The following is a 13,335-nucleotide window of genomic DNA, read 5'->3' as shown; positions in this document are numbered from 1 at the left end:
GCCCTGTGTCCTGAGTCATATTTTAAAACCATCACTGAAGGTCAATGTTCTTCCTGATGAGGGATGATAGCAAAGCTGATGGATTCATTGTCAGTCTCTGGAGAGCATCCTTTAATCTTGATTTCCTCATCCATGGAAAGAAATAAATGTTGCCTTTCAGATATCTGCAGTTTGCTGAGCTATGGCCTTCAGTTACGCCAGGGGGGGTACAGATTGGATGTCAGGAAGTTCCTATTCACTGAAAGGGTTCTCAGGTACTGGAATTTGCTGCCTAGGGAGGTGGCTGAGTCCCCATCCCTGGAGGGATTTAAAAGACAGGTAGATGTGGTGCTCAGAGATCTGGTTTAGTAGTGGACAGGTACGGTTGGACTCAATGATCTCAGAGGTCTTTTCCAAGCAGGAGATTCTATGGTTCTATGTAAAATGCATTAAGATCCTTCAGTGGAGGGGAAAGTCAGCTCAGTACCAGAAGTTTAATTACACTCATAAAACCAAACAGGTTTTATATTTATTGACATAAATAATAATTATTATTTCTACATTAGTAATATTTACATAATTGAAGTGTGTTTTACAAGTAGATAAGCAGATTATTTGTATAAAGGCATTGAATTATGTAGGTTTTGCTTTTAGGACATGATCTCTGAAGGAAAATACACATGACCTTTGATTAGTGACATTGACACAAGTTGCACAACCATTTTCCCAGTCACTACTGAAACAGGATGCTTTTCAGAGGATTTCAGGCTACAGATTTGTTACTGGCAAGGACAGAAAATTCAGACCACTCCTTTCAGGTTTTGTCTTGCTCCATAATTTGAACATTTCCTTATAACATTTGTAAAAAGGATGGTTTTAAAAGCTAAGGTGCTTTATGTCTTCTTCAGTTCCAGCAGAGGTGTTCATTTGTCACTACAGAGCTATCAGATCACATAAACGAGAGTTTCATAACACTGCAAAATGCATCTCATTATGAAGAATGTATTTAGCACTTCACTGCTAAATCATGCCAATCATGAACCTTCTGGTTATTTCCATCCATATCTTTACATCAGATGCTTTTCCCAGGTATTCCCCATAACTTGCCTTCTAAAGCAAATGCAGGTTATGAAAACAAGACTTAGCTCCTCACCAAATTTAGCCTTTTAGCTCTGTACAGTGCCTCTTTCCTGTGCTCCTTTTCTGGAAAAATCTTTCTGAAGCTGAAAATTTCCTCAGATGAGCCAACTTGAAATGGGAAAATCCCAGTTAAGACAGATTTTTAATTATTAAATTTTCTATTAATATGTTGAAGGTCAGTGGAACTGCCCCAGTTTTCAGGAAGCTCTGAGCAATTTCACCTGATCTTACATTTTAGCACTAAATCCATATTTATTAAAGGATTTAGCAGGCAGGTCAGAAGCAGCTAAATCTCTGATTCTGCATCACATGAATGCTAAAGAAAAAATTGCATCTGCATTACTCTTCTCTAAGCTGGAAAGCTTTAAACTGTTGTCAAGCCAATTTTAGGATTTTGAGGGGATAGGGGTAAACATGTAAAAATGGATTTGCCATAAATGAAGCACAAATTGACATCATTATCCCCTTTCTCAACCCAATTCTTTAATGTAATGTGAAAATTATATGAAATTCTGGATTATACCACTTCCTGTGTTGGAAGCTACCGTGACTGTTATCTCAATTAAAAAGGGCCACGAACAAAGCATTACTCTGGTGGCTAGTGGTTGATAGGCTTCTTTTCCCATTTTTCTTCTGAAATATCAAAGGCAACATAGCAGACTTTTTATTCTTAAGGGGACAAATTTGGGTCAGTTTTTAGAAGTGTATGCAAAAAAAAAAAAAAAAAAGAAAGGAAAGAATCAGGTACAAGGTTTTTATTTGTATGAGTAATTGCTTTAGTATTCTTACTTCTGAAGTGCTGTTAATGGACTATGACCTCATTACACCTGGCACAGTGCAAACGCAGAAGAAAAGGGATAATCTTGGCCTCAGATAGCTGAGATTCTTAAGCATTAAGTGAACAACAACAGAGACACATGCTGATAACAACAGAGAGACATGCTGATGGAGGCAGAATAAAATTACAATACATTTTTTTGTCAATGCAATACGGGGAAGTTAAGACACCTTAGCAGTCACTGTCCAGATTTTGGGTAGGTTTCAAGGTGGATTAGGAATTTTAAAAGATCCTTGAGGAATTCTGAGGCAGCCTTTACAGACCAGAGGAAAATCTGTCCCCCAGTCATGAGGGGTTAATGAGAAAAAAATGCCATTTGTCTCAAAACTAGCCAGCAAGCAGTTGAGGCTGGCCTCATGGGCAGGTTCCCAGTGGGAGTGAGCAGTGATGGAACAGAACAGGTCCTGAAAGTGAAGATTAATATTTCTTTTTTGAGTGTTTGCATGAAAAAAATAACCAGAATCCTGTTGGAATGGCATTATCCTTTTCTAAGGATAATGTTTATGATGCATCTGAAACATGTGGGTGAAACATCCAAAACTCAACAGTTCCTTGAGCACAGGCTGCTCCAGAAGTTCCCTATGAAAGAGGTTTCAGGTCAATCATCCTCTGGAGCTACCTGTCTGTCCTCCTTGACACACAGAGGGCAACTAAGTTCAATTTAGTTCTTCAGGTAAGAGTGTAACATAAGCTGTGGTGAAATCCAGGCAATGGAAAATGCTCATTGCAGACAGTAACATGTCAAAAATGCAGATGCTAGACCAGAAATGAACTTGATTCCTTAGATAAAACCCTGCATCCAGGAATCAATTAACATCCAGCAGTGTCCTCTGGTAAGTGCAAGTGTTAGGGAGCGAATTAGAAGGTATTACTCAAAGTCCAGATATTTCCCTCAGAGGTGCATGGGCTGATTGTACCTTTTTGAGGACAGTAAGCCTCATATTTGCTCTTAGAACTGGGCACCAGATTTACTCAGAAGATCCCCTTCCTTCAAGGAACTACAGGTGGCTTTGAGAGCTGCGTGGCAAAATGAAGTAAAACACAATGCACCTCTAGGAAAGGATAAGGAATGGCTTAACTGTTCATACAAACAGTGGAAGAGATTAAAGATGAAAGGAAATATTTAGTCACCTTTTGGGAACAGCTGGTGTGAAAATATTTAACAGGCAGGTCTTTTATGCACAAGCACAGCGTTCTAACGAAGCTTAAATAGGCAGGAGCAATATAGTGCAGCTGGCCAGTCTGTGAATACTGTAATAGGAGAATTAAAAGCTTTCCTTCTCATTTGCTCGGGCAGCTCAGATGGTAGCTAATCATGTCCTCTAATTTTAACAACAGAATTGGGAAATATACCAAAAAAAATATAAAAAAAAATAAAAATGCAGCTTGTAATAAGAACAGAAGTGGCAACTTCTGTCCCTGGGACTGAATGACAATGAAACAATTCACCTACCCTTTTCTGTAAATCAGCCTTAGTCATCTTGAGCTGCCCCAAAAGACCTGTATTTAAGTAGAAATTTAATCTGAAATCCATTTTGATCATTTCTTTGAGTGCCACCAGAAAAGTGAAAGCTACTCTGACTATTTAATCACCCATTAGAAACCTGTGAGCATTTAAGAACTCCGTGTTATAAAGGGCCAGGGCGTACAGCAGGATGTGTGTTGTAAGGCTGTTTAAATTGGATGGTTCCCATCTATCTTTAAACTGGCACCTAAATGGAAGAGTTAGATTTGAGAGTTCCTGGCTCCTGGTTCCTTGTCAGAAATAATTAAACTATGTTTTAGGGAGACTGTCGCAAGTAGTTTGCTTCACAAAGTGTTTTTCACAGCTCAGGGTCTTTATTCCAGCTCTTGGGGCCTGGGAATCCAAACCACCTTATATATCTGTTATAGATGAATTATATATTCATTATATATTCATAAGCTGGAGCCTGCACTCTTGTGTGTGCGTGGGTGGTGGTGTGGCTGGAGTCTCAGCTGGGTGGGAGATGAAACCCTAAATGTTCCCAGTGTTCCCATTCTGGGTTAGCCTAAGATCTGTTCGGTTTAGATCATGCAGTGCATGTCCCTGGCCCATGCATGAGTGCAAAGCTGTTCCTTGGCAGCATGTTGTCTGGGAAATATTTTGGTTGAGATGTAAATGTCCCAGTGGGTTTTCCATCCCCTTTCATAAGAATGAGTCCACAGAGACTCTGCTTTTCAGAAAGTGGGTTTTTAAATTATTTTTTCACCTTTTTTGAATGTCACTTCATTATCCTAGTTTCAAACCTTTAAATAACTCCAAGAAAGCTTCTGACTATCACTCAAATAACTTCCTTTTGTCCCTGCTTTTTTTCCACTGCATCATCAACCTGTAGATATCTGACCTACTGTCATTTCCCTGACTTATTGACAGGAGACAAGGCTGAGTATCAGGACATCTAGGAGGTCCTATGCCTGTCACAGAGTTCACATATACCTGTAGACCCATCACTTTACTTCTTTATGTCTCATTTACTTCATCTGTCAAAACAGAAATAACATCTTAACATCAAAAATAACCACTGGTACTCAGTCAGACTCATTAGTATTCTCAAATCAAAGATAAAATATTAAGTAAATAATAGTAAAATCTTTAAGATCTTCACATGGACTTTGGCATCACAAGGGGCTGAGTCCTCTGAGATTCCAATTTTCCTGTCCATCACTGGAGATACTTGTCTCTGGAATTTCAGAGCTTCACAGTCATCAGTGGAGGTTGTTCACAGTGCACTGGGCTTGAGGATACCAGTGCTATCCTCAAATTAGAGATGGGACCTTGAAGGTCAAAGATGGGGAATGGGATGTAATGAAGATCTGAAGTAACCGAGCTGGCATTCTCTGGATTGCTTGGTGAACTGGGAGCAAGAAAAATTTAGGCAGCAAGTGGTGTGTGCACATCCTCAGTTGAAGCACCCAAGGTGCCCAGATACTTTGCAAACTTGACTCTAAATGAGACAGACAAGTTCCTGAGTGTCTTAAGCACATTTGAACTCTGGAGTTCTTTCATTAGAGATTTAAATATATAGAACTAAATGTTTGTGAGCATTTGGAGACATCCAAGACACTGAAGCAAAGGAGTTCAACTGGAAACTCTTGCACCATGCTGAGCTGTAGTAAGCAGGAGCCAGATAATGTGTTCATGTCACATTTGGAAAATTAGGAGTTTTCTAGACATGGAAAGCATTACTATTATTACTGTCATAGTTACCACTGTCTAAAGAACTCTCTCATCCTTGGAGACAAGAGTCCATTTCAGTCTAAGAGGCTGAAGACCTTCCAACTCTCTCCTATGGTGCAAAACTTTCCTCTTGGAGTTGAAGTGGATGTTCTAGTCCCATAACAGAAGTGTGTCAGAAGTCCCCAAACAGCCTAAGCTTCCTGTTACTTGTGGTATTAATTAACAAAACACTAAAGCCAATTTAAGTAGGGCTGAATTTCAGTCAGGTGTGATGTTAATGCAGGCTGAGTAGTTTTGAATATTTTATATGCAGCCAATGACCCAAAGTGAATGTCTTGTATAATACCAGTTGCCCCTCCACCACAAGCCTTGAATCCTGCACTTAATATGCTCAGAGGCACAAAGAGAGGCACTGGAGTTGGGCTGGTGTCTGGGATATTCATTCTGGGGTACAGAGCTGGGGGAATAGAGAGGAAATGTGCTCTGCAGAGTACCCTGGTACCCCTTTCTGGACTTCCAGCCCAGCCCTGCTCAGCATTTCTTCCATTCATGGAATCATAGGATGTTGTGAGTTGGAAGGGATCCACAAGGATCTCTGAGTCCCACTCCTGTCCCGGCACAGGACAATCCCAACATTCAGACCATGTCCCTGTGGGCACATGTTGTCCAAATGCTTCTGGAATATTGTCAAACTTGGTGCCATGAGCACCTCCCTGGGGAGCCTGTTCCAGTGCTCCACCACCCTCAATATCTTCTTTCTGCTCTCCCCAAAGGGAACTCTGCCCCTACTCTATAAAATCTATAAAATAACACAGTCAAGCAGAAAGCTTGAGTCCAAAACATTTGGGAAAGTTTGATCCAATTTAGATGCACCAGGCAGAAGTCAGAGAAGAGGGGGAACACCTGAGAGTCTGAAATATAGTTTGAATTGCCTCTCCTCTGATTGAGAAGAGTGCAGTCATGGTTTATGAGAGTGCGAAAGTAAGCAGTCAGGTGATGAGCCTGGAGAAGAAGAAATAGATTCATTTCATTTCATCTGCAGTAGAACATCACATCACTATTTGGTTATATTTTTTTCCTTGAAATCACTCCCGTATAGTAACGACACTAACAGGCACTTCAACACCTGACTCATGGGTACCTGTTCTCTACCAACTCTGAAGTTTTCCAGACAAATACAATTCAGATGAAAACATGAAGTCTCCCAAATTTCTTGCCAGGTTTTAGACCATCCCAAGGGCATGCCAGGTTTTAGCCACAACCTAGTGCTGGGCCAAAATATTATACATATCTATGTGTCACCATACCTACTGGGGCTCATGGAGGGTGGGAAGTCCAGCACCTCTGAAAAGTCAATGTCCTTTAGCTCTTCTCTTTTATGGAGGTAAGTATCAAAATGCCCAGCTGTGACTCCATGCTTCCATTAACTCCAGTAAGACTTGGGAACAAGCACCATCCTATCAGCTCCAGCTGATGTAGCATGGTGGTACCTCAGCATGCCTGAGAGGGGATTTTTAATCAAGTGGTAGGAGAACAGAGTTGCAGCAGATGTACAGACTCAGTAGAAATAGAAATATTCCATATTAATTTTAAGGAGCAAGGAGGGTTTTAATGAATCCCATCTCCAAACCGTGGGTTAACAAGCCATAAACAGGCTTTGCCAGCATTTAACTTTAGCATCAGTAGTTTATCAGCATGTTGTTTCCACACTTAATCAGATTTTAATTAAAAGTGACTTTTGTTCTGTTTATTGGAAGAGCCTTCCCCTTCGGATTTGGTGATGACAAAAGCCCAAGGAGTGCAAGAGAATTAGAAAGCAAATAGGAGGATCAATCACAGCAAACCTCTACAATCCATGCCCCTCTCTTTTTTGTAATACACTTATTAGATTCTTATTGTCAGGAAGGATTAGTGTTATGAGCTCCAGGAATTCCTTTCACTGGCCCATAAGGCGAGGTAGTGAAGTGTGGATGCTTTTCTTCACAATAACACTCTGGCTTTTCCCCCCTCTCCTCTCTCTTCTCCCCACCCATATCCCCTCTTCTCTTTTCTCTCCTCTCCCACAGAGATTTGTGCAGCAGACTGCGGAGGACATGGCATTTGTGTCGGAGGCACCTGCCGCTGCGAGGAGGGATGGATGGGCACAGCCTGTGATCAGCGAGCGTGTCACCCACGCTGCAATGAGCACGGGACATGCCGGGATGGCAAGTGTGAATGCAGCCCAGGCTGGAATGGAGAGCACTGCACTATTGGTAGGGAGAAAGAAAAAAAACACGACTACTTTTAAAAGAATAATTGATGATCAGGGAGGAGAAAAGGCGCATGCTTAATTGAATCTGTGTGACTTAGTGTAGCATGAGCACTTTTGTTCTTGGATTTCAAGTTCTGACATCATACATTTTCATGTGGGAACAAGACAAAATGTCCTTTCATTTGTTGATGACATGGCTGTATATATTTTTTGTATTATCAGATGTGAAATACACCTATGTGGTGTTTGATCTTACAGAGACAAGCCATCAAATGGCAGCTAGATGCTTTTAAAAATACTCTATTTTGCCTCTCTCAGAAGATCTTTCTGTGGCCTCCAAGACTTCTCTCCACTATGCTAACAACATTTCCAAAAACATGCATCTGATGATTGAAAGTTTTATTTCCTTTCATTTGCTCCATTATTTTTCACTGCCACTTTGCTTGCCACTATAAAAGAGGAAACTCCAGTCAGGTTACTTCTGGCTGGTATTTAACACTGTCTTGCTTATCCCTTGTCTGCTCTGCTACATTTCTAACCATTTCATTTTCCTCTCTCTTTGGTTCTGCATTCCTCATGCACTTGGCACTTATCTTGAGCTCTCAGTGTCATGGCTATTATTATTATTAATAACATGCCACCAACATTCCAAAATCATGCAAAGAGGTGCAGTTCCCACATTAAGCAATTTGAAGCTTCATTAATGAACTGGCTTGGCTTTTCCTTCCTTCTTCTTCTCACTTAAATCCTTGATGCTTTTTCCCTTCTTCTTGTTTACTAACTGTCATATGTTCAACTGCTTCAATCACCATTCATTCCATAGCCATGCTATAAAAACAGTAGTATTAAAACTCCTCAGATGCCATTTATTATACGTTAATGGAAAACTAAATTAGTGAGTCCAGCCTATGTGGAACTGAAAAACCAACCAAACAAAAAAAATCAGTTGGCTTTAGAAGAGTTATTCCAGAGTGAGAAGTCTCCTCCAGTCATTTTGTTTTGATCAACTTCTTTTAAAGACAAGAAAATTTGCCTCTATGTTGCTTTCATAATGGTATGGTAAATATATATCACACTACTACATCAAAATTAACCACTAGCAATACCTATCCAAATATCAGCATAGTTATCCATGTGGAGTATCAACTTAATTAAATGTAGACATCACTTTTTTTTTGCTTGAACACCAGGTAAGTTTGCACATGCAAAGATAGACAGGGAAAGAAGCCTGATCACAATATTTTAATTCCAGCATTAGGGTAATGGTGCAAACCATATCTGTGGCTCAATTCTACTTATCATTTATTTATGCTAATGTCACCCTACCACATTATGGTCTCCACATGCATCCCCTAATGAAAAATTTCTAGCTCTTTAAAACTTCCTCTGTCTCATTAGACATTACATTCTGCTTTCTTTTCTATGTCCCTAGTAGTTTTCATTTCTTTTCATGAGGAGGGGATTAAAGAAACCCCCTCTCTTAAATGACTTTAAAACAAAAAGATAGAAGTCCTGTGTGAATTGGAATCCCATGTTTCTAAATTATTTTATAGCCTTGTGTTCAAGCACTTTGATTTGGAAAGCAACATAGATTCATGAAAGGTTTTTAAAAGAAAAAAAAAAGTATTCAGCAAAAGGCCCCAAATCCAGGGGACAATTTTATATGAAAGAAATTTATGCACAAAAAAAAGCCTGATTCACACCCTCAGTGCCATTTTATTAGTTCTGCTGCAAAACCAAAATGCCACTTGCTCAGTATATGATATTTCTCCATACAGCTGATATGCCCGGGCTCTCTTTGAACAACAAGCTTTTATCTTTCATGGTAATTAAATTTACCCCATTATTTGTAGTATTCCTCACTCTAAGTATAAAGAGTCCGTGTTATCATGGGAAAGGCCAGCACTGCAATGCAGTCAGCATCGAGATTTTACTGGTGCGTGTTATCATTTGGTGTGGTGCTGCCTTCTTGTTGCAGTGCTGCCTTGTTTTAAGAATCATTCTTTTACACTTAGAGTGCTGGAGCAATTCTGTTTCTTTTCACTTTCAAACCCCCCCCCCCCCACCCCCCATCTTCCATTGCATGGTGATTTAGCAACAAATTTGTACATAGTCTCATGCCTCTGAAGCTGTAAACTGTATTTCCTACAACATATTTCCTTGATAAATGTGTAGAATGTAAAAGAAATTTGGCAAAGTCATAAATATCCAAGTAAATTGAATAGCTTTGGAAGGAGTAATAAGCTAGTTATATTGGCACAGATGAAAGGACATTGACTTGGAATTACATTAAGTATGTGGAAAGCATTCCCCTTGTCCTTGTGTAATTTCCCTGCATGGCAACTTGTTTTGTTGACAGTAATTCCTTAGATGTCTGTGTCATGGCCCAGTTTGCTTTAGCACTGACAAGCATAAAACCCCATTGCTGAAGTGATGCTTGAACAATATTGCCATGTGTGCAGGTGACATGGTAGAAATGGATGATACAAGGAAAGGACACTTCTTCCATTTCCTGTTGAGCATGTTTGAGTAAGAAATCCTTTTGTTTTATAGGTCGTAGGAGGCTCTTTCTTATGGTGTTCGAGGGAACTCTGATCCCAGTGGATTAATTTTGTTTGCTCATACAAAAGAGTCGTGTTACTAAATATACTAGCTTGATTGCTCACATTGAGAGATTTCATTAGAGGAACCCCAGTTAATTCCCAACCAGGAAATTGATGCAGAAGCTTGCATTCATCATCCTAATTCAGCAAACTTAGCGCACCCAGGCAAAAGAGTAGAACAGAAAGTTGATTATATGACTGCAGGAATCCTGAAATCCAGCAGAATGGCTCAATTGATTTACTCAGATTTCTTAAAGGAACAAAACACCGTGACAACAGCCACGATGCAAGACTCCTATGATGGGCTTTCAGGATATTCCAAATTTGTTCCCAGTTAGAAACATTGCAAGAATTCAATTTTCTTCTATTTTGGCCCAAACCACATCTAGGAAGTGTGGTGGATTTTGGGAGCACCGAGTTTAAAGGTGAAATAAACCCTCTTACTTTGGGCTCTGAAAGACCAAATTACAACTCAGCTCCGTGGTCGGCTGCTCCATGGGACTGATTCACAGGTAGCACCACATAAAATTTCCTGGGTTTAATAAACAACTCCAGAAATTTCCCACGGCTGTAACAGCCTGGCCTCAAATTTGATATGGCCTGGATAGTGCCCCAGGTGCTGTGCATCCCACCTGAGAGATGCAAAGGGAGACTTCACTCTTCCTACATGGGCCTTGCACTGAGATTGTCTCTGATATCTGAATCTCTCTGCATGTTGTTTTTCTAGCAAGAAGCCTGAATTCTTTGATTAATATTAGGGTTATTTAAAAAAAAAAATAATGACAGGGAGGGCTTCCCTGTGTGGTGGAGTCGGGACAGTCATCATCCTTTAACAGCCTGGACACAAAACCAAAGCCATCCCTTGAAGTTCAATTGCTGCACCTGAACACTACAGGGTCTCTAGAGCATTGAGGGACTAGTTAACTAGAGCAGTTAACTCTCCAAACACAAAATGATCTATCTAGCAAGATATTCAAAGCACCTCAGTGCCTAATTCCCATTGATCTCTGCAAAATCTACATGCTTAACTGCTTTTTGAAAATCTGGTCCCGGCACACTGGTGATGTATGAAACAACAAGTGCCCAGACAGACAGACAGACAGCCCGTCCCACACCGGCTTCTGCTTATGGCGCCGTCGGGCTGGTTTTTCTTTTACTTAGCAAAACTCTGATTTTTTTTGAGAAATCTGCCTCTTTAAGTTTGCCTTTCATCAGCCTTCTTGCATAACTAATCACACATGTTTTAAATAGCCTGGGCTGTAATCAGTCCCTCTCAGTTTCTGCTGGAGCAGCTGGAATCCAGACAAGGTACATTACAGGTAGATCCTCCTCTCTTTTCCCCGGCTTTCTAACACATCACGTGTGCCATTTCAATCCATAAAGCAGCTCAGTCCATGTGCTGCCCAATATAAAATAAGCCCACCAGTGTCTGGTGAAGGTTGTTGCTACCTTCAGCCCAACAAAGCAGCTCTCTGCAGGACTCAGGTGTATCTGCAGCCCCAGCTGAGCTGTGTTCCATCCTCTGGTTGGGATGGGTACCTTTGGGCAAGAGAAGTCCATGGTTATAGCAGTCAGGGAAAAAGATTTGTGCATGCTGCTTTGTTCTGACATGATTTTGCATCAACCTGAAGGTAATCTGGCCTCAGAGTTTGGCAGCATACTTGACAGGAAATATTAAGCACAGATGAACTTCAAAGACAGTCTTTTTCCCTGCCCCTGTGGCATAAACTTGTGCTGTCACTGGTTTACTAATGAAAAGCTATTTTCTCTTCTCCTTCAAATTTGTGTGATCTCAGTTTAACTCCAGTGATTTCACTGAGCTCTGTCCACTTCATCCCTCAGGGAAGATAACAGGAAAAAAGAATATTTAGAAAATGAAGAAGTGGAGTGTGCTGGGGAAGAAGTGCTGCCCAAGGACCTGCCCCCAGCATCTCTCACTTCTCTCTTCCCTCCCTATAAGCCAATGCTCATGTGATCCTTCCCAACGTGTTTTAGAACAAAACAAATCAAGTTAGCTCAGGCTAGTGAAATAAGAGGATTTTCAGCCTGAAAAATGTTCACATGAGCTCCCCCCATAGCAGATCTAAAGGGACAGTGGCTTCCAGGAGCAGAGGTGGTGACATGGAGCTGAATGTGGTGCCTTTGGGTGCAGAGGACACTTTAGAAATGTAGCATTTCTTCTGAACCCCTACATAGCTCCTCAACATGTCCCACACACCTACAGGGTTTCCAAATGAGTGTCTACATATAAGTTTATATTTTAATGCCAGAAGTATAGCATGAGTATGAGACTATACAGGTTTAGAGAAGAAAGTTTCATGCTACCATGGAATATTCCCATAAAAGGCCCCTATTATTTTTCAAATTATGAGAAAACACTGACACATAACTGACATACAGTTGACATTGGCAACTGCCTCCACTGCCATCATCTGCACAAGGACTGCTGCCCGAGTTTACAGGTTGAGCTGCTCTGGATGTCAAAGTCCAAGAGACACATTCCCAAGCTTCAGCCACCATCCAGGCAGATGGTGATGCCGTGCTTCCCACATCCAGGGTCATTAGTGAATCTCACTCCCAAGCTTCATAACTGCCCCCCTCTAGGTGAGCTCTGATCCTCCCAGCCCTGTCCACTTACTTACAACAGTGTTTCGATGGATTTGTTAGATTCACAGGATGGAAAAATAATTCCTGCAAGGGCTGTGACCTCCAAGGTGGGCGGTCTGCATGACCAAACCTGAAACAAAAACCTCTTCAAAAGGGTACCAGGATACAACTGGGAGTGAGATTGCAGGGAATGGACAAAAGAACAAGTGAATTAACATTGAAGCTGGTAATGAAAGAGAGAAAAATGAGCCTCAGAGCCTCTAATTTTTTAATAAAGACCAGGTGCTGTTAGGGCAGAGGGCTGCCTGTTGGCATGTGCAAAGGCTCTCCAAGGCAGGACTTCTGGCTTCTGCTTGTGTCTTTGCCACCAACTTTCTGTTTGACCCTAGAAAATCAATTAGAAGGTGGTTTTCCAAATTAATGTTCCATGGGAATTGGGCACATGACTGCTCCCACTACATCTATAATGTTCTTTTTTTTTCTTTAGCCCTCCTTGGAATGAGTATATTAATACTTACCTATCTGGTAGAGGTTCCGTGAGGTTAATTTAATATTTGTAAAGTAATTTGATTTGGGACTAGAGGATATTGTATAAATGCAATGTATTACCATTAAGAAGATCCAGGGAAAAGCCTCTCCCAGTCTGGTAAGGTCACAGGAGAACTGGGCATCTTTGTGCGGAAAAATATGAGACAATCAGGTGAGGTGGAGCACATTC

General features: G+C 40.9%; 1 protein-coding gene across 1 annotated transcript in view; it reads left to right on the top strand.

Annotated features, from left to right (window-relative positions):
* Nucleotides 1-13,335, top strand: part of LOC104528532 (teneurin-4-like) — a gene marked incomplete at its 3' end in the record, with an annotated part of 96,236 nt that overhangs the window by 55,504 nt on the left and 27,397 nt on the right. Inside the window, exon 7 of the mRNA XM_010172569.2 lies at nt 7,223-7,408. Coding sequence (XP_010170871.2) covers nt 7,223-7,408 — 186 coding nt within the window. The remainder of the gene's footprint in view (nt 1-7,222; nt 7,409-13,335) is intronic.

This window comes from Antrostomus carolinensis, unplaced genomic scaffold (genome assembly GCF_000700745.2).
Source record: "Antrostomus carolinensis isolate BGI_N321 unplaced genomic scaffold, ASM70074v2 scaffold5817, whole genome shotgun sequence".
Lineage (NCBI taxonomy): Eukaryota > Metazoa > Chordata > Aves > Caprimulgiformes > Caprimulgidae > Antrostomus > Antrostomus carolinensis.
The sequence above is the reverse complement of the archived record's forward strand: the minus strand, read 5'-3'. Positions and strand labels throughout refer to the sequence as shown.